This window comes from Podarcis liolepis, assembly GCF_965112155.1.
Source record: "Podarcis liolepis genome assembly, chromosome: 17".
Classification (NCBI taxonomy): domain Eukaryota; kingdom Metazoa; phylum Chordata; class Lepidosauria; order Squamata; family Lacertidae; genus Podarcis; species Podarcis liolepis.
Window position 1 is genome coordinate 10,882,425 of NC_139571.1, and position 23,960 is coordinate 10,906,384.

At 46.1% G+C, this 23,960-nt stretch overlaps 1 protein-coding gene and 1 pseudogene across 6 annotated transcripts; both read right to left on the reverse strand.

Moving 5' to 3' along the window:
* Positions 1-4,295: 4,295 nt before the first annotated feature.
* On the reverse strand, positions 4,296-22,050 carry ILVBL (ilvB acetolactate synthase like). Of its 5 annotated transcripts, none has more exons than XM_083483019.1 (16): positions 21,929-22,050; positions 16,037-16,197; positions 14,975-15,176; positions 14,766-14,893; positions 14,397-14,535; positions 13,363-13,474; positions 12,866-12,965; positions 12,136-12,233; positions 11,665-11,801; positions 11,324-11,458; positions 11,013-11,127; positions 10,726-10,895; positions 9,849-9,919; positions 8,648-8,719; positions 7,725-7,830; positions 4,296-5,537 (listed from the first exon to the last, which is right to left on the reverse strand). In XM_083483019.1, the coding sequence occupies exons 2-16, from the start codon at positions 16,172-16,174 to the stop codon at positions 5,359-5,361; spliced, it is 1,902 nt and encodes a 633-aa protein (XP_083339145.1). In that variant the 5' UTR covers positions 16,175-16,197; positions 21,929-22,050; the 3' UTR covers positions 4,296-5,358. The 5 variants fall into 5 exon arrangements, with proteins under 5 accessions (XP_083339145.1, XP_083339144.1, XP_083339147.1 ...); XM_083483018.1 differs by lacking the exon at positions 21,929-22,050 and adding an exon at positions 21,398-21,916; XM_083483021.1 differs by lacking the exon at positions 21,929-22,050 and adding an exon at positions 21,146-21,859.
* LOC310696929 (phosphoglycerate kinase-like) lies at positions 17,700-19,391 on the reverse strand (annotated as a pseudogene). The gene has a single exon. The product of its transcript is annotated as a phosphoglycerate kinase-like (transcript).
* Positions 22,051-23,960: the final 1,910 nt, after the last annotated feature.

Below are 23,960 nucleotides of genomic sequence, written 5' to 3' on the forward strand. Positions count from 1 at the left end.
CAACCCCAGGTATCTCCAAGTGCGACTGTATAATTTCGACTCGGCCACAGAAAATCTGCAGGGCAAATCCACACTTGTCTCAGTTCATATATACTTAGTGGATCATTTTCATGCCAGCAACACCCCTCGCAGAACACCTGGGTGGTGTGGGGAGAGACTTGCCTACCACAAACATTACCCAAAGTGCAAGGGATGAACACACCAGCATTGAAGGAGCCCACAATGTGGTGCCTTTCTCTGCCGGTTGTTCAGAGGCGCAATTCTGTTGTAGGAAATCCATGTTATGGACTCCGTCTATGTGCCCAAGGTTTCCTGACTCCAGAGGGGCACACAAATGGGCAATTTGTGGCAGCATGGAGAAAACTCCATATCTCAGCCATTGCACAAGCTTCATTCATACCACTGGTGTGGCAGAGTTAACACTTTTCCATGGCAAAACCCTACAGCACACAAACTTCTTTCCTGGGATGGACATTATGGAAAGTCCATGCTTTCCACTGATGCTCCCCAAAAAAAGCTCGGCTGATATGAAAAGTGTACCCATTTCACATAATTCAGATGGCATCGATACCAACTGGGATCCAGTCATAGGAAAGCGACCACCACCACTGTTCTGGTAAACGTGAACTGGGCCACATGGTTCCCTCTGTAATAAAAAGCAAATAAACTAACCTACACAAAGACCCAGTGATATGCACTCTGGCCCACTTAGCTGCTCTGGGATGTGGCCAAACATTGCACACACCACAGCCATATTATCAGCACTCCACTTAGCAGTCATGAGAATTTTTGCAGGAATGATGCCCAGATTTGGCATGCAGCAACTGAGGAGGCTGTGTTTGGGGGACATAATGAAAGTTTATTTAAAAAAATATGCAGTGTGGAGAAAGGAGATACTGTAGAAAGTTGTTCTCCCTCTCAATTTTCAAGCACAGCGTCCTCAAAGGACTGCTGACAGGCAGGAGAGTCAAAATGATGGGCTTCTGGCTGGCATCTGTCTCAGGAGACAACAGAAGAGTGTGCCTTCAGGACTGAAGTCAGACCTTTGCAGAGTTACAGCACCTGCTGTGGCTGTAGAGACCGATATGGGAGAGACATGTTTTGTTGCAGAAGGGGCAGTTGAAGGTATCTGGTTGTTTTTTTAAAGATATTTATTAAGTTTTCACAAATTATAAAATCAGACACAATACAAACAAACACACACAACAACAACAAATATAATTTCGAATCCTTATTCTCTTAAAACTTACTTCGTCGACCTCCTCATACCTCCCCTTTCTGCATTCCAATTTCAAATATTTAGTTCCGCAAATCCTCACCCTTAATTTAAACTAATTTTAATCCTTTCTTTTCCTTTAAACTAATCTTTACAGCTGTAATCCCTTCTGTAGGTGCAACAGTTTAACACTCGTTAATTTTACAATATCTCTTAAGATAAATCTTAAATTTCTTCCAGTCTTCTTCCGCCGTCTCTTTCCCCTGGTCTCAGTTGAAGGTATCTGGTTGTGCCAATGCAGATGCCTTCTCTCTGAACTCCTCCCACTGGTCATTCTTCCGCTGCTCACTGCTGCACAACCAGGGGCTGTGTTCGTCTGCAAGGGATCCCCAGCTGCCAGGGTTAATGTTGCCAGCTTTCGTGTCACATCTGCAGAAATCTTTGTAACGCAGAGTTGGTCTGCCAAGAGGTCTAGTCCCCATATAGCAAATCCTTGGGGGTCCTGACATCTTCCATACTATGGACATGACCCAAGCCAACGTTGACACCACTGAGTGAGGAGTGCAAACAAGGCGGTAATGTGGGCTTGGGCGAGCACATCTTTCTTTGAGACTCTGGCTTGCCATGTGATGCCCAAAATGTTCCTGACTCAGTGAGTGTGTCATCACTCCTGGCGGATGTAAGTTATAAATAAATAAATAAATAAATAAATAAATAAATAAATAAATAAAAATAATTTATTTATACCCTGCCCATCTGGCTGGGTTTCCCCAGCCACTCTGGACGGCTTCCAACAGAATATTAAAATACAATAATCTATTAAACATTAAAGGCTTCCCTAAACAGGGCTGCCTTCAGAGGTCTTCTAAAAGTCTGGTAGTTGTTTTTCTCTTTGACATCTTGTGGGAGGGTGTTCCACAGGGCGGGCGCCACTACCAAGAAGGCCCTCTGCCTGGTTCCCTGTAACTTGGCTTCTCGCAGTGAGGGAACCACCAGAAGGCCCTCGGCACTGGACCTCAGTGTCCGGGCAGAATAACGGGGGTGGAGATGCTCCTTCAGGTATACTGGACCGAGGCAGTTTAGGGCTTTAAAGGTCAGCACAACACTTTGAATTGTGCTTAGAAACATACTGGGAGCCAGGGTAGGTCTTTCAAGACCGGTGTTATGTGGTCTTGGTAGCCGCTCCCAGTCACCAGTCCAACTGCCGCGTTCTGGATTAGTTGTAGTTTCTGGGTCACCTTCAAAGGTAGCCCCACATAGAGCACATTGCAGTAGTCCAAGCGAGAGATAAGTTGCCCATGTCTCACTACAGGAAAGCAGCATGTTCAACATTGCAAGCCTGCTAGACCTTCATTTTGGTATGCCTGTAATGAAATTCACAGCTACGAGATGGTGACTGTCACTAGTTTAAATTAAAGGGGAACTGGATAAATACATGTAGGAGAGATCTGATAAATGGCTACTAGTCATGATGCTTATATATTACCTCCAGTATCAAAGGCAGCAAGCTACTCCCAGTTGCAGGACAAGTTGTGTTCCTACAGGCTCTCTCGGAAGCATCGGCTTAACAACTAAAGGAAACAGAATGCAGGGCTAGACAGGCTGTTTGGGACCGATGGTAAGAACTGGATAAAGCCCACCTCGCCTCTTGCCTGCCTTTCTGCACCCACTCCACAAGGTGAAGCTGACAGACTGCAAGAATTAAGCAGAAGAATTCCTTTCTGCGATTTGTAAACTATGTCCTATTAATACACATTAGCATATTTGCAGCTGCATCACACTGCTGGCTTCTGTTCGACTTTTCATCACCTACAATCTAGAGATCCTCTTCACACGTATGACTGCCAAGCTATGTCTCCCACATCCCATAGCTATGCAGCTGTACATGCATACACAGAGAGCCAAATGCTAACAAGGCTAGGATTGTGCTACAATAAATATATTTGAACCCGTATAGACTAGCCACCAGATGAACCTTAGCTCATGTTGCTTGTGGGCTAAGTTGCCCACCGCTGAAAAAGATGTTTTGCTCTTTGCTGGGAAGACACTTGCGACTGACACATTTTACTTTTCATATGGGATAGATGTTTTTCAGAAAACACTAGCACCTGAACTCTCAGTGTGTTTTTTAATCACATAAACACCCCTGTGGCAAGCTTCCCTGCCCATTAGTAGGGCATGATCTTTCATGCATTTCCCTGAATTCGAGCCTCTGAGACAGTTTACATTTGCTTTTCACATTTCAACAGAATCTCCCTCTCTGGACATTAAAAGGTAAGTAGCTGTTTGTGCATGCTGCAATCTCACAATTATGAGAAACCAGTCAGAGGCCAGAAGAAAACAGAAGTGCTTTCTACATTTCAACCAAATGCTCTCCACGGAGAACTAGCTGGTATAGCAGCAGCTGAGAATTGCCTCTTCATCCTCCTCAAAGACTGTATTTGCATGGAAACCAACCTCATAGCATTCAGAGGATTATAGACTCTCCTGGCACATTTCCATTACATTCTCTTGGCTTCAGTGTGTCTGGTTTGTGGCTGCCTCAGAGAGGTATTTTAATAGTACGTTTTGGCCTCTACCCAGCTGCTGCATGTGCATTAGCACTGCAAAAAAATTCAACAATTGTACCAAACAGCTGTTCAGGGGGAAGGAAGCAGGGGGTGGTGGGGAGAGAAGAGACAAATATACTAAGCCCCAGCACTCTGCCTCAGTAAATACTAGATCAGAAACCCCAGCATCATATTTTCATATTGATTCCATTGATTTGGAAGAACACTGAGCAAGTTAACAGGACTCAATTCCCCTGCAACTAATTCATTGGCGGGAAGAATCTCATGGTCGATGGTGTCAAAAGCCGCTGAGAGATCCAGCAGAACTAGGAAACAGCTCTCACCTTTGTCCCTAGCCCACCAGAGATCACTGACCAGTGCGACCAAGGCTGTTTCAGTCCTTTCCCAAGGACATGCAGGCATCAGGCCTGCCACATGTTCCAGAGAGATGGTGAGCACTTGTGAATTCACTGATGGAAGAACAGCTCCCTAGCATTGATGCAAAGCTGGAACAGACAACACTTCAAAGGTAGCAAGAATTATATCCCTTTATTGTATGCACTGCAAAATGCTGCATTGTAGCTTCTGCAGGGACAGAGGCAAATATAGCAGTCCACAAAGTACTACTGGACACTCACTCATGTGTTGCCTGCTGCCCCCTCCCCTGAGAATGTTTGCCAAAGTGGCAGGGAAAATTAGACTTAAATAGATTTGGGGGTACAGTCTAAGAGAAAATTGACCACAGGACTAACACTGCCCTGTAACAGAACATGAGCAACTACTGAGGCATTAAAGTAATTGTGAGGATGGGACTAGGATTACAGGCCTATACGGCCCTAGGGAATGTAAGGTTGGGACTTAGAAACCGGTATTATCAGCTGAATTAGCATGGCTAGATGGTCACATGCACCAAAGATGCATGAGCAAAAGGACCTTTCTGAGGTCCAAGGTAGAAATTGAGGTGGGGTAGGGGGACGACAGAAAGGTATAGTTTCTGTTTCAAACCAAATAGTATAGATTCACTTTTGCACTTCCTTTGGGAATGGTAAGTATCTACCGGTGTTGAAAAAGGGTGCACCGATTAATTAATGTGATATGATTGGATTGTTAAATGCAAAACTTAATAAAAATTATTTTAAAAAGAAAAGAAAAAGGGTGCACCTATATCCTCAGATGAAGGAATGGCAAACGTGAGAGGCGTGTGTTCTTTCGTCCCAACTATGGTTATTAATGTATTAGCTGCGTCAATTAGTGAAGCCAACCTGTTAGAAATAATAACCAGAAGGAACAAGTCAAAGTGATTCACGAAGAACTGCTTTGCTGCTCCCACTTCAGACAACAGCCATGGTGTGATGGGTGGAGGTGGAACACGAGCTAGTGCTTCAGCAGCAAAACAAGAGTTGAAAAGTGGAGGAAACCAGCTATCTGAAGAACTACCCCAAGGAAGCCCAATGAGGGAGGGCATGAGCCCTCAGGACTGCCAAGGCCCCATCCCTTTGCTTGAGATCAGTTCAGATGAACCATATCTTCCATGCAAAGCAGTCACTTTGCTGTCCAGCCAAATCCCACATACTTGTGTCTCCAAGCTAAGCCCTACACAGCGATGGAGCCTTCACGGAAGTCTGTTTTCCCAATGAGGACGTTGAGAAGGACAGGGTGCCCTTGCCTGCATTCAGACTGTGCTGTCCTGATAAGTTCCTCCGTTTGATCCTCATTCTCGCGGTTGAGCAGGAAGCCTTTCCCTCCTAAGCCTTTTGCCACCACATGGTAATCTGCAAAGAAAAGCAGCACATGAGCAAGGAGGAAAAACATGCGGAAGGGAAGATGGACTTCCTTCCTAAAATGAAAGGGGCTGGAGTTCAAGGCTGCTGCTGCTGCCCCTAGAAGCCCTTCTGGATTTACCCTTCAGCAAGGAGTATACAAAAGCTCTCTTCTACTTTTTATATTCCAGAGCATGTGACAGAACACTTCCAAGGTCAGGCAATGGTTCACTCAAATTAATAAGCTAAGTTACCTACCCTGAGCTTCATGGGCTTGTGGCAGCTGACCTCCTTGCCTGCTCCTTCAGTTGGACTCAAAATTCCTGAATGCTAACAAAATGTGTGTCTCCTTTTCTTATCTCTTATCCTTACAGAAAATATAAATTAGGCCTGTGATATTTTCCACTGGTTTTCTAAAGGATTTCGCTTTTCATACATCCCCCTTTTTATTGTAGTAACTGTGTTATGCAGGCTAGCAAATGCGTATTACAGATGTAGTTTGCAAATCATGTGAGTAAAAAAAGTAAAGGTAAAGGACCCCTGGACGGTTACGTCCAGTCAAATTTGACTATGGGATGCAGTGCTCATCTTTGCTTTCAGGCCAAAGGAGCCGGCGTTTGACCACAGACAGCTTTTCCAGGTCATGCGGCCAGCATGACTAAACCACAATGGGACACCATGATGGAAGCCAGTGTGCATGGAAACGCCATTTACCTTCCCGCCGCAGCATAGCTATTTATCAACTTGCACTGGTATGCTTTTGAACTGCTAGGTTGGCAGGAGCTGGAACAAAGCAACGGGAAAGCAACGGGCAGGAGCTGGAACAAAGCTCACCCCATCGCAGGCATTTGAACCACCGACCTTACAATCGGCAAGCCCAAGAGACTCGGTGGTTTAGACTACAGCGCCATCCGCATCCCAATAAATCATTAAAATCATGCTGGACACAGATGAAGCAGCTAAGCCAGGAATCAGTAAAATTACTGATTTTGAGTAAATTTAAAGAGTTTTTTTATTAAAAGGCTAACTGTTGATGTGGATGTCTCCAAATTCAGCTTCTGGGAAAGGGATATACCAAGTTAAAACTAATGCATGTGTCAATACTATCTACTGGTCCAAATACGCAAAGGTTCAAATATGCATATATTTGGACCAATGCATGCATTCTGACTTTCAGTACAGTATAGGAATAAAGTTCATCTAGAGATTAACTATTTATTTATGGCATTTTATATAAAATGTTCTCTGGGCAGCTCACATACAGAAATGGAAAATACAGTATTAAAAAAATAATCAATTTGCAGCATAAGAATTGTTGACAGATGAAACCAGTTATACTGACATTTGAAGGTCATGTCTTCATAGACATCTCATATGCCATTGTAAACAATCGATGATGGGTTCTGTCTAGCTTGCACAGCAAAGAGGTTTAGGAACAGATATGTTTGATTAATATTCCCCCTGTATGATTGATCTTTTACCATAAGGATGCAACTATGCAAATTTACTCACAAGTAACCCTAATGACAACCCTAATGCAGGCTATGAGAAAGTGTATCACATGGATGATTTGCAAACTAATTTACACTTGCAATACGCAGCTGTTCAGCAGAAAAGCACATACATGCACTTTAAGTACCATGAACCACATTATACTGTGTTCTGTTCAAATGAGCCATGTTTGCTACTTGTTTGGCAGAGCTTAAACCCAGTTTTGTACCTGCAGCAAAAACCCAGTGTGCCCGGCAGTGAGCAGACAGTCCCTATAATGTCACAAATACCAACCTTCCCTGCTGATGCAATTTTGCAATTCTTTTCATGGCGCTTAAAAAACAACAACAACCCAATGACATGATGAACACAGAGCTTTAATAATAACTTTTGAAAAGGGAGATAGTGGGGGCAGCCTGTAGGTCTGAGGTGCAAGTGTGAAAGTCCAATCGGATTATGATCCATTTAAATTCCAATTGGATGTGCTCACAAGAGCAGAGCAATTGCATCTCTCTGACACAGAGCATGAGGGGGAATTGCCCTACAAGCAGAATTTGCTCTGTATCAGAGGCCAGGCAAGACACTATCTTCCTGACCCTGCTTAAAAGAACAGCCAAGTCAAGCTTCTTTGCTTCAACTTTGCCAAGATCCACTTATGAATTTGTGTATAGGATGCCATATCCGGCACTAATAAGGCTGTTAACTCACCTATATAATCCAGGCCGCAGGCTACGTTGCTACCAAGCATGGGAACTTGCTCCCGGGAAATCTGGCTCCAGCAAGCATCGTTCCCCACCAGGGCGATGACAGGTGTCTGACAGAGCAGAACAAAATGTTATAGAACTAAACAGGGATTAAGAAAGGGTACTCACAGTCTTCTACCCTACCTTTTTATATATTAGGATGCACAGTGACAAAAGGACAGTAAGAAATTATGGATGAGGCCATTATCCAGAGCTCCTACTATGAGAGAGAAGGAAGAGAGACTCTACTGCAATCTTGGATGTCTGAACTAAGCTCTCTCCACCTGTTGCCCAAATATGTAAAAAGGGGGAATTCTCTGTCATGTGGCTCACCGGCCCAATTCAGCCTGTTATCCTCATCTCTCCACACTACCTAAAACAGGAGAGCTGAGAAGGATGAAGAAACAGAAGCAAGAGGAAAGGAAGCCCTGTCTATCTATCCTATTCCTGAGACATATTGGGGGTGAGGTGGGGGGACAGAAGAGGAAAAATATCTATGCCAGCAAGCAAGGAGGCTGTCACTTATCACTCAGTCTTGCTCCAGCAGCCCCCCCCCCCGACAGGTTTTAGGAAATGCACAGGTTAACCTCTCCTGTGACTTGGGAGGGGGAAGTTGGGTAGAAAATGTGCCTGGCTGGATTTGCTGGCAGGCTACAATAGGCAATGGAAGAAGCCGCTTTGACTCTACTATTGCCTCTCAAAGCAGCCTAGCCCCAAAACTGGCTGCCAGACAAAATCTAGTTAAACAAGGTGATTCTGACCAGTGAAGTGATCTCTTGGCAAAGCTGCCAGTAGCCACAGCTTTCCAACCCTGACCATCTCTAGCTGCTTTCAATAACCCCGCCCACAGATGCAGAGAGAACACAAATTCGGCAGAGCTATGGTTACCTTGTGTCGCACGAAGGTGTCAAATTCCATGATGCTGAACCCAAGGGAGCCATCTCCATATATGATCCAAACCTGCCAAGGATTTTTTTTATTAAAGAGTGAGTGAGGGTAGATGCAGCAGCCAGTGAGGTGAAATGCAACATCACCTGTTCTTATCACCCTATTGATTTTCCTACAAGTAAGCAACCATCACTGAGAAGGAGGGCTTATCGATCAGAACCCTCCGAACTTGAAGCATGGGAAGTCCTATTAAAAAAAATTATAATTTGGCAGAATATTCGGATTATTTGATATGTATATGTATAATTTGGAATATTTAATGTGATTTGATTGGATTGTTAAAGTGGAAAATTTAATAAAAATGATTTTTTTAAAAAAAAGAGAAGGAGGGCTTATCAATCTGAAGGAGGGTCATATAAGCAAAAATTATTAATTACTGTTATTTATTACATTTGCATACCACCCTTCAACTGAAGACCTTAGGGCAGCTCACAACATAAAAATACAAAATGAGAACACAAAATACATAATAAAACAAAAGCAAACCAAAAACCCCTTCCACAAACACATTTAAAAGGCCACATTTAAAAGGCTTGGTTACAGAGAAACGTTTTCACCTGGTGCCTAAATATATGCAATGAAGGCGCCAGGCGAGCCCCCCTGGGGAGAGCATCCCACAAATGGGGGGCCATTGCGGAAAAGGCCCTGTTCTGTGTTGCCACCCTCTGGACCTCTCGTGGAGGAGGCACACAAAGAAGGGTCTCAGATGATGATCACAGGATCCGTATCGGTTTATATGAGAGGCGGTCCTTGAGGGCTGGCTGATAGGACAACCGCAATTCTCCCAAGTTGGAGGAGGGGCTGGCACACAACACAGTCACTAATTGCCTGTGTTATGTGACCCTTACCTGGCCTGCCCCCCCTCCCCTGAACCACTGTGATTGGGGCTCCCCTTGTTCGCCCCAGTTCCTCTCTTCCCAGGCACACCTTTCAATTAAAAACAACAACCCGAATTTAAAAACACACAAGTAAAAAAGCAGTTGAAACAATTTAAATCGATTGGGGCAGTAATAAAAGGAACAAAACCCACTATGCAATAACCCAATGGGGACTCAGGCAATCAGTCCAATGACTTCTTTGGGGTAACAGGAGTTGTTTAACCACAGCTTCTATCCTTGGCTTCCCAATACTGCGCACTAACCTCTGAGTCTGGCCGGCAGAGCTTGGCTCCCAGCGCGAAGCCTCCACCAACCCCTAAGGTCCCAAAGGCTCCTGAAAAGAGCAGAAGTAAAAGAACAGTGATTGAAGGAAGCCAGTAAGTGGCCTTGCTATTCCAGCAGCCCACAGTCTGATCAGTTCCTGCATTGATATCCTCTAGCTTTTTCAAAAGCAGACTTTGTTGGTTTGTTTTTTATTATATGGTGGTTGTTAAACTTTGCTGGGATTAGTCACCTTGGGCATCTCAGACATGAGACAGAAAGGCTGGATGTTAATATTTTCATAAAACAAAGACAAGGAGCTGTGTGGCAAGAAAAGAAACACAAAATCCAAGCAGTCCTAATGATAAGAACCTGTTCCAGCTTTTTTTTTTTTTTTAAAAAAGGGGGAAGCCTCCTAAAGGAGGCAAGCAGAACTCTTAAAGGCATCTTAGGTCAATGCAGAACAATTCTTGAAGTTAAGAAACTCCTTCTGGTATTTTCCTCAATTCTAATTTCTGGAGGAAATTGCTCTTTCCAAAACCTTTTTAAAATTATGTTCTCCAGATGGTGCCTTCCACCATGGTTAATATAGGAAAGCAAAACAGCAGAGCCTTCCTTAGACGTCCCCATCCCACAGCCTTTATGAAGATGGGCTGGAGTGTATTCCACAAGGCTCATTTCTACGGAATTGTGAAACTGGATGTGTGTTTACCAAAACGACAGGTATCTGCTCAAAGGAAGGAGACATTTTTGCTGCTTCATATCGCAGCAGAACAGCAGTTCAGAAGCTGTGTAAGACAAGTAGATACCAGAATCAGCAGAATCAACCCCCCCCAGAATACATTACACTTCCCAACGTCTCGCTAATGTTCGTATTACCTGGATCCAACCAGGTCAGTGGCCCCCTGGGCTTTACAATGTAGGCGGCACTTGCAACAAAGTCACCCCCGTCAGCAATCAACAGGCTGTCTTCAGGAAGCAAATTATCCAAATGGTGCAGCAGCTTCAGTGGGTTGAGGTGCTGCTCTGTTGGTTTTTCTGCCTTCTCCCTGGGGAGGAACATGGCTCACAGACTAATTCAAGACACGCCGAAGGCCAGCATTACTCTCCGAATATCAGTTATACAAGGATGAGAAAAAAGAATGGGGTACATATGTGCTTCTCACCTGTTTGCCTTCTCCTTGATGCGATCAACCTCCTTCAGGCCTGTTACCCAGTCCTGGGGACATGAATAGCCCTTCAACGCTTGGCACAAGGACACCAGGAAGCAGGCAGCATCCCCTGTAGGAAAGGAGTTGCAGGAGGCCTGAAAAGCGCAAGGTTCTGAGCAGGAAGGGATGCACAGGCAGCCAATGTATCCCCTTCCTCAGGGTCACTGACTTCACCAAGCCACGCCACGAAGCACATCCTCTCTCCCTCCAGCAATAGGACCACCCCCTCACAACCCCCATATTGCAGACCCTGGCAGGCCCCTCACCCTGAATGGCCACGGTGGGTTTCCACAACACATGTGCGTTCTTCAGCAGCTGCTCCCGGTTCCTGTTGATAGCAATGATTTTGCTGCGTTTACTTAGGATCCCCCCAAATGACAGGCGAAAATCACAGACTGTGCCTAGAGAGCAGAACAGAAATTATGGGAATGAGACAAACTGCTTGCTTGCTATCTATCTATCTATTTACCCCCCTTCATCACAAGATCGTAGGGCTGTTCACATAATAACTAAAGACACCCATCACACACCCAAATAGGCCACCTACTTCCAGGCAGCCCCCCTTTAGCAACAGGTTAGCACTGACAACTACAATGACCATCTCTACCTGCTAGAATGACCACATCTGCCTCCTTGAGTGCGTCACGCCGGTTTTGACGGATGTGCAGTGGGCTATTTTTACCCAGCATGCCGCGAGCCATACCTCCAAGAAAACACGGGATCCCCAGTTCTTCTAAGGTATCTCTGGAAGGATAGGAGGATTTCACTGCAGAGACTCCAGCAACAGTGTTCCATTATCAGTCAGCAGCAGCACAGCTTTATCCGGCTGTGGCCCATAGCCTCAGTCCCCTCCAGAGCCCCAGCTTTACCCATTACACCAGACTCCTGCCCAGCCCCAATCCCAGTTCTCATGTCCTTACTGGTTTGGCTACCCCATCCCAGACTACTTCACCTAAGAAACGATGGCACTCCTCAGCTTAAGGGGTAGCCTCGCTAATGACCAATACTGATTAGTGTGCCACAGACAAATGTAAATGGGATCTGAGGGGAGTCAAAATTGCAAGGTACCACCCCTCACCTGAGTACCTTTACTGGTGTTGGTGGTAGGGTCACCTGACTACCAAGGATGATGACTGGCTTCTTAGCTCGGCTGATGAGCTCCACACACTGTTGCACCTGCACAGAGGCATGCCCAGGTGAGGGTCAGTCTGAGAAAAATGACCAAGTTTTCAAAGCAACAACACAGCTATTACTGGGGGGGGGGGGCGAGGAGAGAGAATAGCTTCAAAAGAGGAAAACAGCAGCTCCTCATTGGGGTGGGGGGGACGGTGACTGTGAAAAGGCAGTAAATCTAGGACTTTACAGGTAAGAGGATGAAAGCTACGTCATTCAGTCTCAATTTGCCCCCCTTTCCAGAGGAATAGTGAGTTGCCCTCTTTACAGAAGACAGTAAAGGCCAGAGGAAGTCAGAAGGTATAGGAAGTCATGAAACACAATAGGGATACATCTAAATTTGCAGTTCAGTATAATAGGGACAGTACAGATATAGCAGCAATTATAATATATAAATTAGATCTTACTCACTAAAATATAACCTGAAGTTGTCATTTAAAACCTGAATCATGATGATATCAAAGCTTGTTCCCTATGTTTTATGGCAATCACACAGAATTTGGTCATAAAAGGAAGGTCATATTTGTCTGAAATGTAGGACTTAATTATAATTGAGAAGTAAGATGTTCCCAGCTCCACACATTAACTTTGCTAGCTACGTTCAGTTGGAGTTGGGACTCTAAATGGATTCTCACCTGTCCCTTTGAAGCCTTTGGCAAGTTCACTGGCAGAGGTGAAAGGTCCTGCATCTCCCATGCCCCGGCAAAGAGGTTCCCTATGTAACTGCGCAGATACCTGGGTGACAACAAAAAGAATGTGGTCTTGAAGGCCAAGATCTTGCCATGGTAGTGATGAGGAGGCGGCTGTAGCCTATACCACAGAAGGCAAGGTGTCAGTTTGCTACCCAAAATATGAGCACCAACCAGCTACCAAGATGCTCGAGGTCTTCATGGTGGCAATCTGTCAAATACAGCAGAAGAGCAAGAGAAATCTTCCTCCCCGATATAGAGGACTAGATCGAAGAATTGGGGCATCTTGTAATTAAGTAGCAGGTGAATCAGTTTAAAAAGATGGGGGAGGGTAAGAGAGAGACCTATAAAATTCTCCAGGGCTCCATCACTAGGCCCTCCACAGAACCGCTTACCAGTTAATACCTTTGCTGATATGGGAGGGTGGAAGGCAGCTCACTCACCAGTTAACAATCTTTCCCAAAAGGCTTTTAGAAGTGAAGTTCTTGAAAATCTCTCTCTCTACTAGATGATAGGGATACAGGATATCCAAGGGGAACTCTACAAACACAGGCCCTACAAGACAAACAGAAAGTTCCATAACCACCTCACTCTGTAAAGAAAATCCCTGTTGCCAAGGAACTGTCCAAAGAAATAAAATCTAGTTAGAAGCATGCACCGAGACCGACCCACTTGCTCACTCATGGACCTTGCAACCTTTTTTGGCACAAAATCGCTAACATCTTGAGTTCTACCTCCCACGTGGCAGCACCCAATTAGAAGGATCTCCCATATCAGAAGTGTCAGCCCTGGATTCCGGTATCCACCATTCCTCATCCATCAAAAAGTAAGTGTCCTACCATGCTCAGAAGAGAGCCACAGTGCTTCTCTAAAGTCAGCCTCAGAAGCCTTTGAAACTCAGACATAAGGCTGCCGAAGCTGATAGTGGCCTACCAGTGAGCTCCAATGGGTCAAAATTCGCTTCATGTGAGGAGACAGGTTAACAAGTTCTACAAGTCCAGCATCAGAGCCAGGTGGGCAGGTAAGAGCCAATAAGATACTCGAAGAATAAGCTGTTATTCCCACACTCCCAGCCCTGAGATCTTGCACATGGGCATTAGGACGCTGGGCAGATGACTTCAGGGGGTGAGGCTGGAAGAGATGCCTCCGTGACAAAATACTGTTCTACTGTGGTGAAAGCATTTTGTTCCAAAGTGTAGGCAAATGGCCTACTGGGTGTTGAGAAAATTCAGAGAGAACTTTTTGCTCTTCCATTTACAGTAAAAAATACTGTAAGAAAAGCCTGACATTTTTTACTCAAACCTAACCAACCTTTCAAGGTTTATTGGACAATAAAAGAAAGATATCTATAGCCCACACTGAGCCCTTGAACTTTTATTACTTCCTTGGCTTAAGTACAAAAACAGCAACAACCTAACAGCCACAATCCTGTGTGGGTGGAAGATACTTGTTGCATGCCAACGGCACGGCAGCATACCTGGAGTGTCACACTGGGCAATGGCAATGGCCTTTCGCAACACAGGGGCAATCTCTCGGACAGACTTCACAGAAGCACAGAATTTGCAGAGTGGTTTAAAGAGGGACAGCTGATCAATGTCTTGGAGAGCTCCTCTGCCCTGGGGATGGAGAAAGGAGAAAGCTCGTTCACAATCCCACAGCTGCAGCTCAATTGCCCTCAAAAATACACATGCAGAAAAATTTGCCTGCTAAGCTGCTGCTAGAGAGAGTCAGTGTCAGCGAACACATAAGGGCCAAAGTCCTACTTAAATCAAACAGGAGCAGCATCAAGTTTTAGCTACTCTGTCATTGTCCTTTGATTCTAGGGCCACCGGACTGAGCAGCCTACCTTCTGCAACCTGGCTGCTGACCCTCCAATCAACAACACGGGAGACTCTGCCATCTGGGCATTTTTCATAGCTGTCACAGTGTTAGTCACTCCTGGTCCTGCTGTCGTTACAGCAACTCCCACTGTTCCTGCAACAGAAAAATGCAGAGGCAAGTGTCACTTTGTGCAGCTCCCTCTTCAGCAAGCAACAACGGGGAGAAATGTGGTACCTGATAGCCTGGCCACTGCATCTGCTGCAAATACAGCCGTTGCCTCATGCCTCGTGTCCACAACACGAATGCCCAGCTTCTCGCAAGCCACCAAAATGGGAGAGATATGTCCACCCGGCAGAGTGAACACAAAGCGCACACCATGAGCTTTCAGCACTTCTGCCACAGTTTCTCCGCCATGCCGAGTGCTCTTCGTGTCCACCTGGAACAGACAAGTCTGTCTTTTGGTCCTGGCTTCCCATGAACAATGCAATAAAAGCTCAGGGGCTTAGAAACAAGGAAGATGCTAGGCCCTCAGCTCCTGGTACCCTGTCCTACTCAAACTGCTTCTGATGCATAAATCTTTAGCATTCGGTGTCCACAACCAATGAATTCTTCTCCCAGAAACAATACTCTTTTCAAAATAGCTGAGGTGCTCAAATGCAAAATCCACTCTCATCCTAAGTTTTGTGCACAGGAAACTGCTTGATTCAGAGTCAGACCGCTACTCCAGGATTTTTGATAAGGTTTTTGCCTCAACCCGCCCTGAAAATGCCAGGGTTTGAACCTGCGACTTTTTTCCATGCAAAACTCTACTGGTTAACTACAGTCCTTCCTCTACTACATCTTACTGTGCCTTTGATACAGAGCCAATGGGACTGAGGCGCAGGAAAGCAAAGGGCATCGACAGGACCAACTGTTGTTTAACATCCAGATGTCTGGTGAAAGACGTTTCACCACCAAGATCGCCTGAACAGAAATCGATTAATACTGGGCCCCGAAAGCAATACAGTATACATCCCTGCAAAGGGAGGGTGGGAGACAGAATTCCATTTCGGACCTAAGCTGTTCATACCCTGCCTACTCTCTCTTTAAGGCCTTTGGCTCCCCTATAACAGAGATGGAGAACCTGTAGCCCTTCAAATGTTGTTGGACTCCAACCCCCAACAGCCCCAGCCAGCACGGTGAATATCGAAGGATGGAATTTGTAATCCAGCAGCATCCAGAGGGTTGTGGGTTTCCCATCACTGCCCTACGGATAAAGAAGCCGCATCTAAAGGCAGCCACTGATTTATGCTTTACCTGGTGCCACAGCTGATAAATGAGCCCCAGTTTGTGAGCTACCCCAAGAAGAATCGCTGTAAGGCTTCCCAGCAGCACCAACAGCCATGTCGAGGAGCCTTCTAGAGCCGAGGTGGCAGCAGGCACGTCAGGATTCATTTGTGTCAGCTACAGATGCACTCCTGTCCCAAAAGGAAGACAAAACATAGAAGTACCATTCTGTAACTTGTTTGCCTCAGCTGCACGCCAGCAATGTTGTAGTAGTTCTTTTCTGTAACACAAATATTTAGTTTATTTCTAGTTTTCTTGAGGTGACAGACAAGGGATTTTTTAAATCTAAAAAATGCAGGGCAAATTCTCTCAAACTGTGGTTCATTTTTATCTAACATACATAGTTATGCACCAAGAATTTGTAGCAGTTCAGTCTCTGGCAAGGCAGCAGAGAGGGATGAAGGAAATGGCCTAGGCCAGGAGGCAGCGGCTTAGTGTCCACAGGTAGGAAAGAAAGAGAAAGCCAGGTGGAGTTGTTTTTAATAAAAATGAAAATTGGAAGAGAAAATATAGAAAGCCAGGAGCTTCAGAGATAAGAGAAACACGTTCACATGTTGCTTTGAATAACCAACCCAATCTTTGACCGCAGCCATCAGTTCTGTAACTTTGCAGCATGATTAGTGTGCAGGGAGCTTCCTTGCTATCTAGCCAAAGCCCAGAAACGAGATGTGTACTTCTATTTACTGATGTCTTACTGGGCACTAGACCTGGACAATTTTCCAATATATGGTTATGAAGTCCACAGCACAATAAGAGTTTCATGAAATGTTGTCCGTCAAGCATCGCGATTTTGAGAAAACTGTGTAGCCGGCTAGTATGTACTTCTTAGGGCTTCCGCTGCCTCCTGCAGGAGCAGTGAGAGACTGACACACAAGAGCAGGCATAGCCGAAGTCACTACATTTCGTTTGATTGTGCAACTGCCTCTACAAACACAAGTGATGATTATAAAAAGCTGGGAAAGCAGCAGCCAGCCAGCTTATCAGCCCTTATGCTTCTTTTGATTTTGCAGCAAGCCCCGGTTCAGCAGTTTGGTAGCTGGTGGGACAAGCTGGTAGGTGCTGGTCTGGCCTGGCTCGGGGCTTCTTGCTGGGAGCCCTATTTCCTCTTCCTTACCCCCATGAAAAAAGAAACAGGTTGTTTTCTTCAGAGTAAGAACAAAAAACGTTGCCCTGTTTTTTAACTCTCTTTCTTTACTCCCATCTCCTCTTCTGCCTGTGTTTGTGTGCACATGCGAGAAGCCTTTCTTTAACCTCTCTGATGCCTTTACTACCCATTTGAGGGTGGAACGGGGAGCACCATTCCCCTTTTAAAATAAGAACAAAAAAACCAAGTTGCCCTGTTGGCTCCGCTTATTCCTGTCTCCCCTTCCTCCTTCCCTTTGATAAAAAGGGAGAGATTGGTGGGATAGGGGCTCTTGGGGGCCCTTCGATGTCACAATATGAGGAAATGAAGGGGAGAAGATTTAACTGTTGCTGCTTTATGCTTAAATGGGAGATTAGGTGGTGGTTGTAAGGTGAGGATAATGGGGAGGGTGGGTGCTTGTCGTTAAGTAGCAAGCAAATGCGTGTCAAGTCAGAAATAAGCCCTGCTGAATTCAAGGGGGCTGACTCCCAAGAAGGCAGATGTTTAGGGTTTTTTCCTGTTAGCATCTCAAAACATTTATTTAGAAGCTAACATTGCAGTTGACACCTGCATTTTCCCTCCACCTTGTGGTACTGTGCAAAGGTGAGAAGTAGCAGTAGCTAAACACGCTGTTGGGATTGAATGAAGGAATTTGCTTTGAGGTACTGACTACGAGTAGGGGAACTTGGCCTCGGTCAAAAGGCAAAAAAATATAAATATATCCACTTTAAATATCACAAAAACCATTTAACACTACAGTAGCTCAGGTGGCGCAACAGGGGACCAGTCAACATCAGGTAAACTGCAGACTCTACAAGACAAGAGCCATTTTAACATTGCTGTAAATCTTGCAGCTTATTTTATTTGACCCTGCTGCCAGTACAAATATAGAAGTGGTTACTTTAAAGGCTGTGCTCAGGAACATGTCTGGGAGGCGCTCTTATTCATTCCATGATCTACTGCTAAACATTGCTCAGAGCAGCCACACCAGGAAGAACTTTACCTTCCAGGAATTCCAAGCCGGCACCAACCTCCAGTACTAACATGACTAACTTTCTCCTCGGTGCCCCATTTGGCACAGCATGTAGCAGTGTCTTCACCTCCAATGATGGTACCTTTGGATGTAACTTCCACAGCTTTATCCATCAAAGCTTTGGTTCCTTTGGAAAACTTGTCCCACTCAAAGACACTGACTGGATCGTTCCACACAATCAGCTTGGCCCTGCCCACAGCTTCCACCAACAGCTTAATGCTTTCAGAACCACAATCCAAACCCATCCATCCATCAGGGACCCCAGAGTCCACAGTGGCTTCTCCAGTGTTAGCATTCTCATCAAATTTACCTGCAGTGATGAGGTCAACAGGCAAAGCGATGCGTACACAATTATTCTCTGCTTTTGCCATCAGGTCCTTGACTATTTTTTATCCTTCCTCATCATACAAAGAGTTGCCAATTTTCATGTTTTTGAGCACTTTAAGGAAGGTAAAAGCCATCCCACAATAGATAACCATCTCATTGACTTGATCCAGCATGTTTTTGAACAGCTGAATCTTATCCTGAACTTTAGCGCCTCCCAGGATTGTTGGGAAGGGCTGCTCTGGGTTCTCTAGAGCTTTTGCAAAATACTCCAGTTTTTTCTTCATCAGGAAACCAGCAGCTTTGTGAGGCAGATTGACACTGTGAGCTCTGTGTGCAGTTTCAAATGCATCATAGATATAAACATCTCCAAGTTTAGAAAGCAACACTCTGAAAGCATCCACCTTTGCAGAATTGGCCTTGATCTTGTTCTTGAAGCGTCCTTTCCCTTTCCCTTGCCTTCCTCTTCCATGTGGAATCGGAAGTTTTCCAGAAGAAAGACTGAGCCAGTTGCGCAAGCAGCTTCCACATCTATACCCACACACTCATTCAGGAATGTGACATCCCTGCTTAGCAAAGCTCTGAGCTCTGCTGCTACTGGTTTCAGGGAGTATTTTGTCAGGCATAGGAACCCCACCAGGCCGACCCAGGTGGCTCATCAGCACCACAGACTTGGCTCCATCATCCAAGCAATGCTTAATGCTTAGGACAACTGCCTTGATTCTTTAATTGTTGGTTATTTTGTTGTCCTTCATTGGAACGTTGAAGTCAACCTGCATGACCACAAGCTTGCCCTTCACATCCACTTCACATCTGGACAGAGTAAGCTTGGTGGAGACAGACATTTCACAGCAGGAGCAAATGGACTGCAACCTCTTCCTTGTTCACCGGCAGCAAGAGCAGAAGTAAGTTTAGTTGAACTGAGTGGGGCTTACTCATGCATAGAATTGGAGCTGGCCCTCTGAGTGGGGAAGGAGATGCGCTTGACACTAGCAAATTACATAAACTACTCATAAATTAGTAGAAAACAGATTAAATTCTTAATCATATGCAAGTTTAATTAATATTTTTACTAAATCTACTACTTTTGTAAATTTGCCCCCAAAACTGCATAGAATATTAATATATTCTCCAGAGATATTTAATGGTTTAGTTGAAGCATGCTATCATTGAGTTAATTTTCATGTAATTATATGCATCAAGCTTAGAATCCGCCCCCCGCCCCAATATTTTCCCAGATTATTTGTGTTCACTATGACTCATTACTGTATTTTGGATTGTCCTGGACCTGAATACCACCATTTGGTATCCAAGCCCCAAACCAAAGTCCTGTTTGGATGCATTTTGGCTTGCCTGCTGATGAAAGTGATGATTTCATCAGTGTGTGGTGATTCAGACCCGAGACTTGGTAACAGTTGCCAAGACATTACCATGTTCACCTCTATGTAGCTCCATCTTATTTCAGATATCGTGATATATCAGTATATCTCAATGTTTAGCTGATGATATATTGTGATACTGAAAACCAGATATCACCCAGCCCTACTGGGCATGCCTACACCTTTGCTATAAATGAAAATTATAAGTCATTGCTGATAGACAGCATCCACTCCACCATCCCCTTCCTTGATCCTTCCTCCCCACCTGTTGAGCAGCAGGTTTATCCCATTCTCACTCCATCACTACATATGCACACTGCTGCGCAACTGTGGAACTGTGTTGGAAGAAACCAGAAATAATGAAATCCCAGCACCAGATATATTAAATATTGTTGGTGCCAAAAATTTGTGATTCTGTTTCTAAAGAATAAGGCAAAGAAAAGAACTAGGAGGATCTTACTAGAAGGTGAAGCAACATAACCAAATCAGTTGTATCTGTAATCTTTCTCTATGTAATCTATGATTATCTGTAATCATAATGGTGAGTCCAGAGTACACTCAGGGAACATTCTCCCTGATAGGATCTGGAACAAATCCTAGTGGCAATACTCAATCATTGCTTAATGTGGTTTAACCTTGGAACTAATTTAAACTAGTATCATTCCAAACAGATTCTTACTTCAGTCTCAATATACGCCCACAGCCCTGTTTTCCATGTACACCTTTGCACCCTATAAAAAGCTTTGGGCAACCCAAATTCTGCACTCCACTTACCACGAGAAAGTCCCCTATGAGCTGTCTCAGCATCAGCTACAGCCCATAGCTTCATTTTAGCACAACTCACTAAATGGATGAATGAAACCCCTGTCTAATACATATGACTAAGGAAATGGCATTTCCTGTCCTTCTAGTCCCCATTTATAGATTTTTATTAATATACAAATATTAACCTTTTATCTCACTTTCTTTCCCTGGAGAGGAAGATCATCCTTCCCCTCCCTACCCCAAACCCCCCACCTCCACCATCTTTGTCTCCAATCCACCTTTACTCTTCCTCTTAACGTGCAAAGAGGAAGGCACGTTTGGCAAACCCTCATCGTGATCAACTTCCACCCGGATACCTATGTCCCCACTATGGAAGGACGTGTGGCTCCAGAATTGGCCTCCACGGTCATTTACGGACTCACTATTGAGACCGTGTTCACGGAAGACAATCTTACCCGGCTAAGAGTGATCGCCAAAGAAGAAGGTGGTTGGTAGGCGGGGCTGAGAGGGGCGACGACTGCTCGATCCCACCCCCCACCCCCCGTTGCACGAGCTCACCCGCCCAGCAAGCTTTCCTGCGGCTCCTGAGCGGTGAGGATTCGAACCCCGGTCCTAGCCCAGCTCTCTAACCACTGCGCCGCACCACCGCTTCCCATCCCTGGCCGCCGCCAAAGTTTGCCAAAGCGGACCCCCCCCCCCAAACTTACAAAACCAGAGCGAAACGTCACCGCCACCGTCGGGGAGCCAGGAGAGAGCAGGACCAGGGTGGAAGAGGGAGAGGCAAGGCAGGCAGGCAGGCAGGCTGGCTGGCTGGCTGGAAGCGGCCCCGCCTCCGCCGTCGGGCCCGCCTCCCGCCAGGGAAGGGCTGCTGAGGGAGCGCCAGCCGCTTCTCTCTGCAGGCGACGGGACGGAGTGGCTCCGGCAAATTTTGCCTCAGGGCCAGGGCGGGGCACTGGGGCAGAGGCCGCATTCACACGAACACGTAACACGCAACCCGCCTCAGGCGCCCCTCAGGCCGGTGAAGGCCGCCGGAGAGGGAGGGGGAAGAAGAGGGCTCTGTGCGCGCGCATCCCCCCACACCTCCCCACGGGCTCGAGGCCTTGCTTCTAGGAAGCAGAAAACGGGCTGGCTCCTCCGCACAGACACGGGACTGCGCGTGCAGACGAGCGCTCCCCCCCAAAAAATTCCCCCACTCCCTTCCACCCCCCCATACACATACAGGCCCCGCCGGCTGTTACCTAGCAACCCGCGCCGTATCACTGGGGGCGCGACGGCGTGACGTCACGCGGCGAGCGAACGATTCCTCGAGAGGGCAGCGGGTGGCGAAAGCCGCCAGGTTGCTTGTCCCAAATCGCGACTCGTAGCAAAACGCCGTCTGGTAATCCACGGAGGTTGAAAGGGAGGGAACGAGAGTAATGTTTGGGTAGAGATCTTCCGGGTTCGCATTTTTTTAATTCCCTCTGAAGAAGTGAGATGTGTTTGTATTATATATATTTATATGAGCTTCTTTATTGCTTAACTGGCTGCACAAGCATTTACTATTATATTCAAGTTATTGTATATTTCTTCATCTTTTTTTTAAAAAAATATTTTTCATTAAGAACATCCAATTAATATCAAAGCAAATCATAATTCAAGAAAAAAACCCCAAATTACAATCCAAATTATTAATTATTAAATTTCAAACGGACTTTCCATATTTTAGACCTCTGAAGAATCATCTCACATAATTATATTTCTGCCTCCTTGTTGATCTCATAATTTCCACATTCCGATCTTAAACTCTCAAAGTCCCCAGTTCCTGGCTAAACAATTCTCAGTCATGTATCCTTTCATCTGACGAGCACAGCTTTGTGTGTGTGTGTGTGTGTGTGTGTGTGTATAAATATATATATGTTCCCTTGTCTGTTTGCTAGCGCAGCTTTTCTTTTACTGTTATCTTCCAGTCTGGGCTGTTGTCCAAGTCTGCCGTTTGAAGTTTTATGATGCCTAATTCCAGAGTTATGTTATTATGCATACTGTTTGCAAATATACCGTATTTTTCGCTCTATAGGACGCATAGGAGGGGGATAACAGGGGGGGGGAAATCTCCCCCTCTCTGCTCAGCGCCCCTTCAGCGAAGCGGCAGGAGAAATGGAGCCCCTTCCATTTCTCCTCCCTCTTCGCTGAAGGGGCGCTGCGCAGCTCTCCCTCTCTGCTGAAGCCAGGAGAGTCTTGCTCTCCCGGCTTCAGCAAAAGAAACCCGAAGCCTTTGGAGCGCAGCGCGAGGTCCCGCTGCGCTCCAAAGGCTTCAGGTATAGCCACCTTTCGGGTTCCTTTCACTGAAGCCAGGAGAGTCTTGCTTATTTTATTCCAGAGCCTCTCCCATAACCCAAAAAGTGCCAGGGAGGATGGAGGAATACTATTTAAATCACCTCTTGTCCGACTAGAATTCATATGTCACTAGAAATGTACCGTAAATTCCGGCGTATAAGACGACTTTTTAACCCGGGAAAAGAGGTTAAAAAGTCGGGGGTCGTCTTATACTCCAGGTATCCGCTCCCTGCTGCAGCACCTGGTGGCTCGGAAGCAGCAGAGGCGGCGGCAGGCTCCGCTCCACTCCAGGTGGCTTTCTCCCAGCGCAGAGGCCCCCCGCTGCTGCTTCGGAAGCAGCTGGGCGGCTGGCTCCACTCCATGCCGGGAGAAAGCCGCCTGGCACGGAGCCTGCCCCTTGCGCTGCTTCAGAAGCAGCAGCAGGGGTGGCGGGCTCCACTCCGCGTTGGGAGGCTTTCTCCCGGTGCAGAGCTGCCCAGCTTATTAGGCAACTGGGCTTATAAGATGAACCCCCAAATTGCTGCTGCCGATTTGGGGAGTCGTCTAATACAGTGGTGCCCCGCAAGATGAACGCCTCGCGAGACGAAAAACTCGCAAGACGAAAGGTTTTTTCGTTTTCGAGTTGCTTCGCAAGACGAATTTCCCTATGGGCTTGCTTCGCAAAACGAAGCTTGCCCCCGCACCCCGGACCCCTTTTGAACCAAGGGGCAGCAACGGGGAGAAGCGATCTTCTCCCCTCCGCCCCTTGCTTCAAAAGAGGGGACAGAGGGGAAGGTGCGCACGCGCCTTCCCCTCTCTCCCCGGACCCCTTTTGAACCAAGGGGCGGCAACGGGGAGAAGCGATTCTCCCCGCTGCCCATTCCCTTGCTTTAAACAGGTCCGGGGACAGAGGGGAAGGCGCGCGGCGCTTCCCCTCTGTCCCCGGACGGTCTCCATAGGAACGCATTGATTGATTTT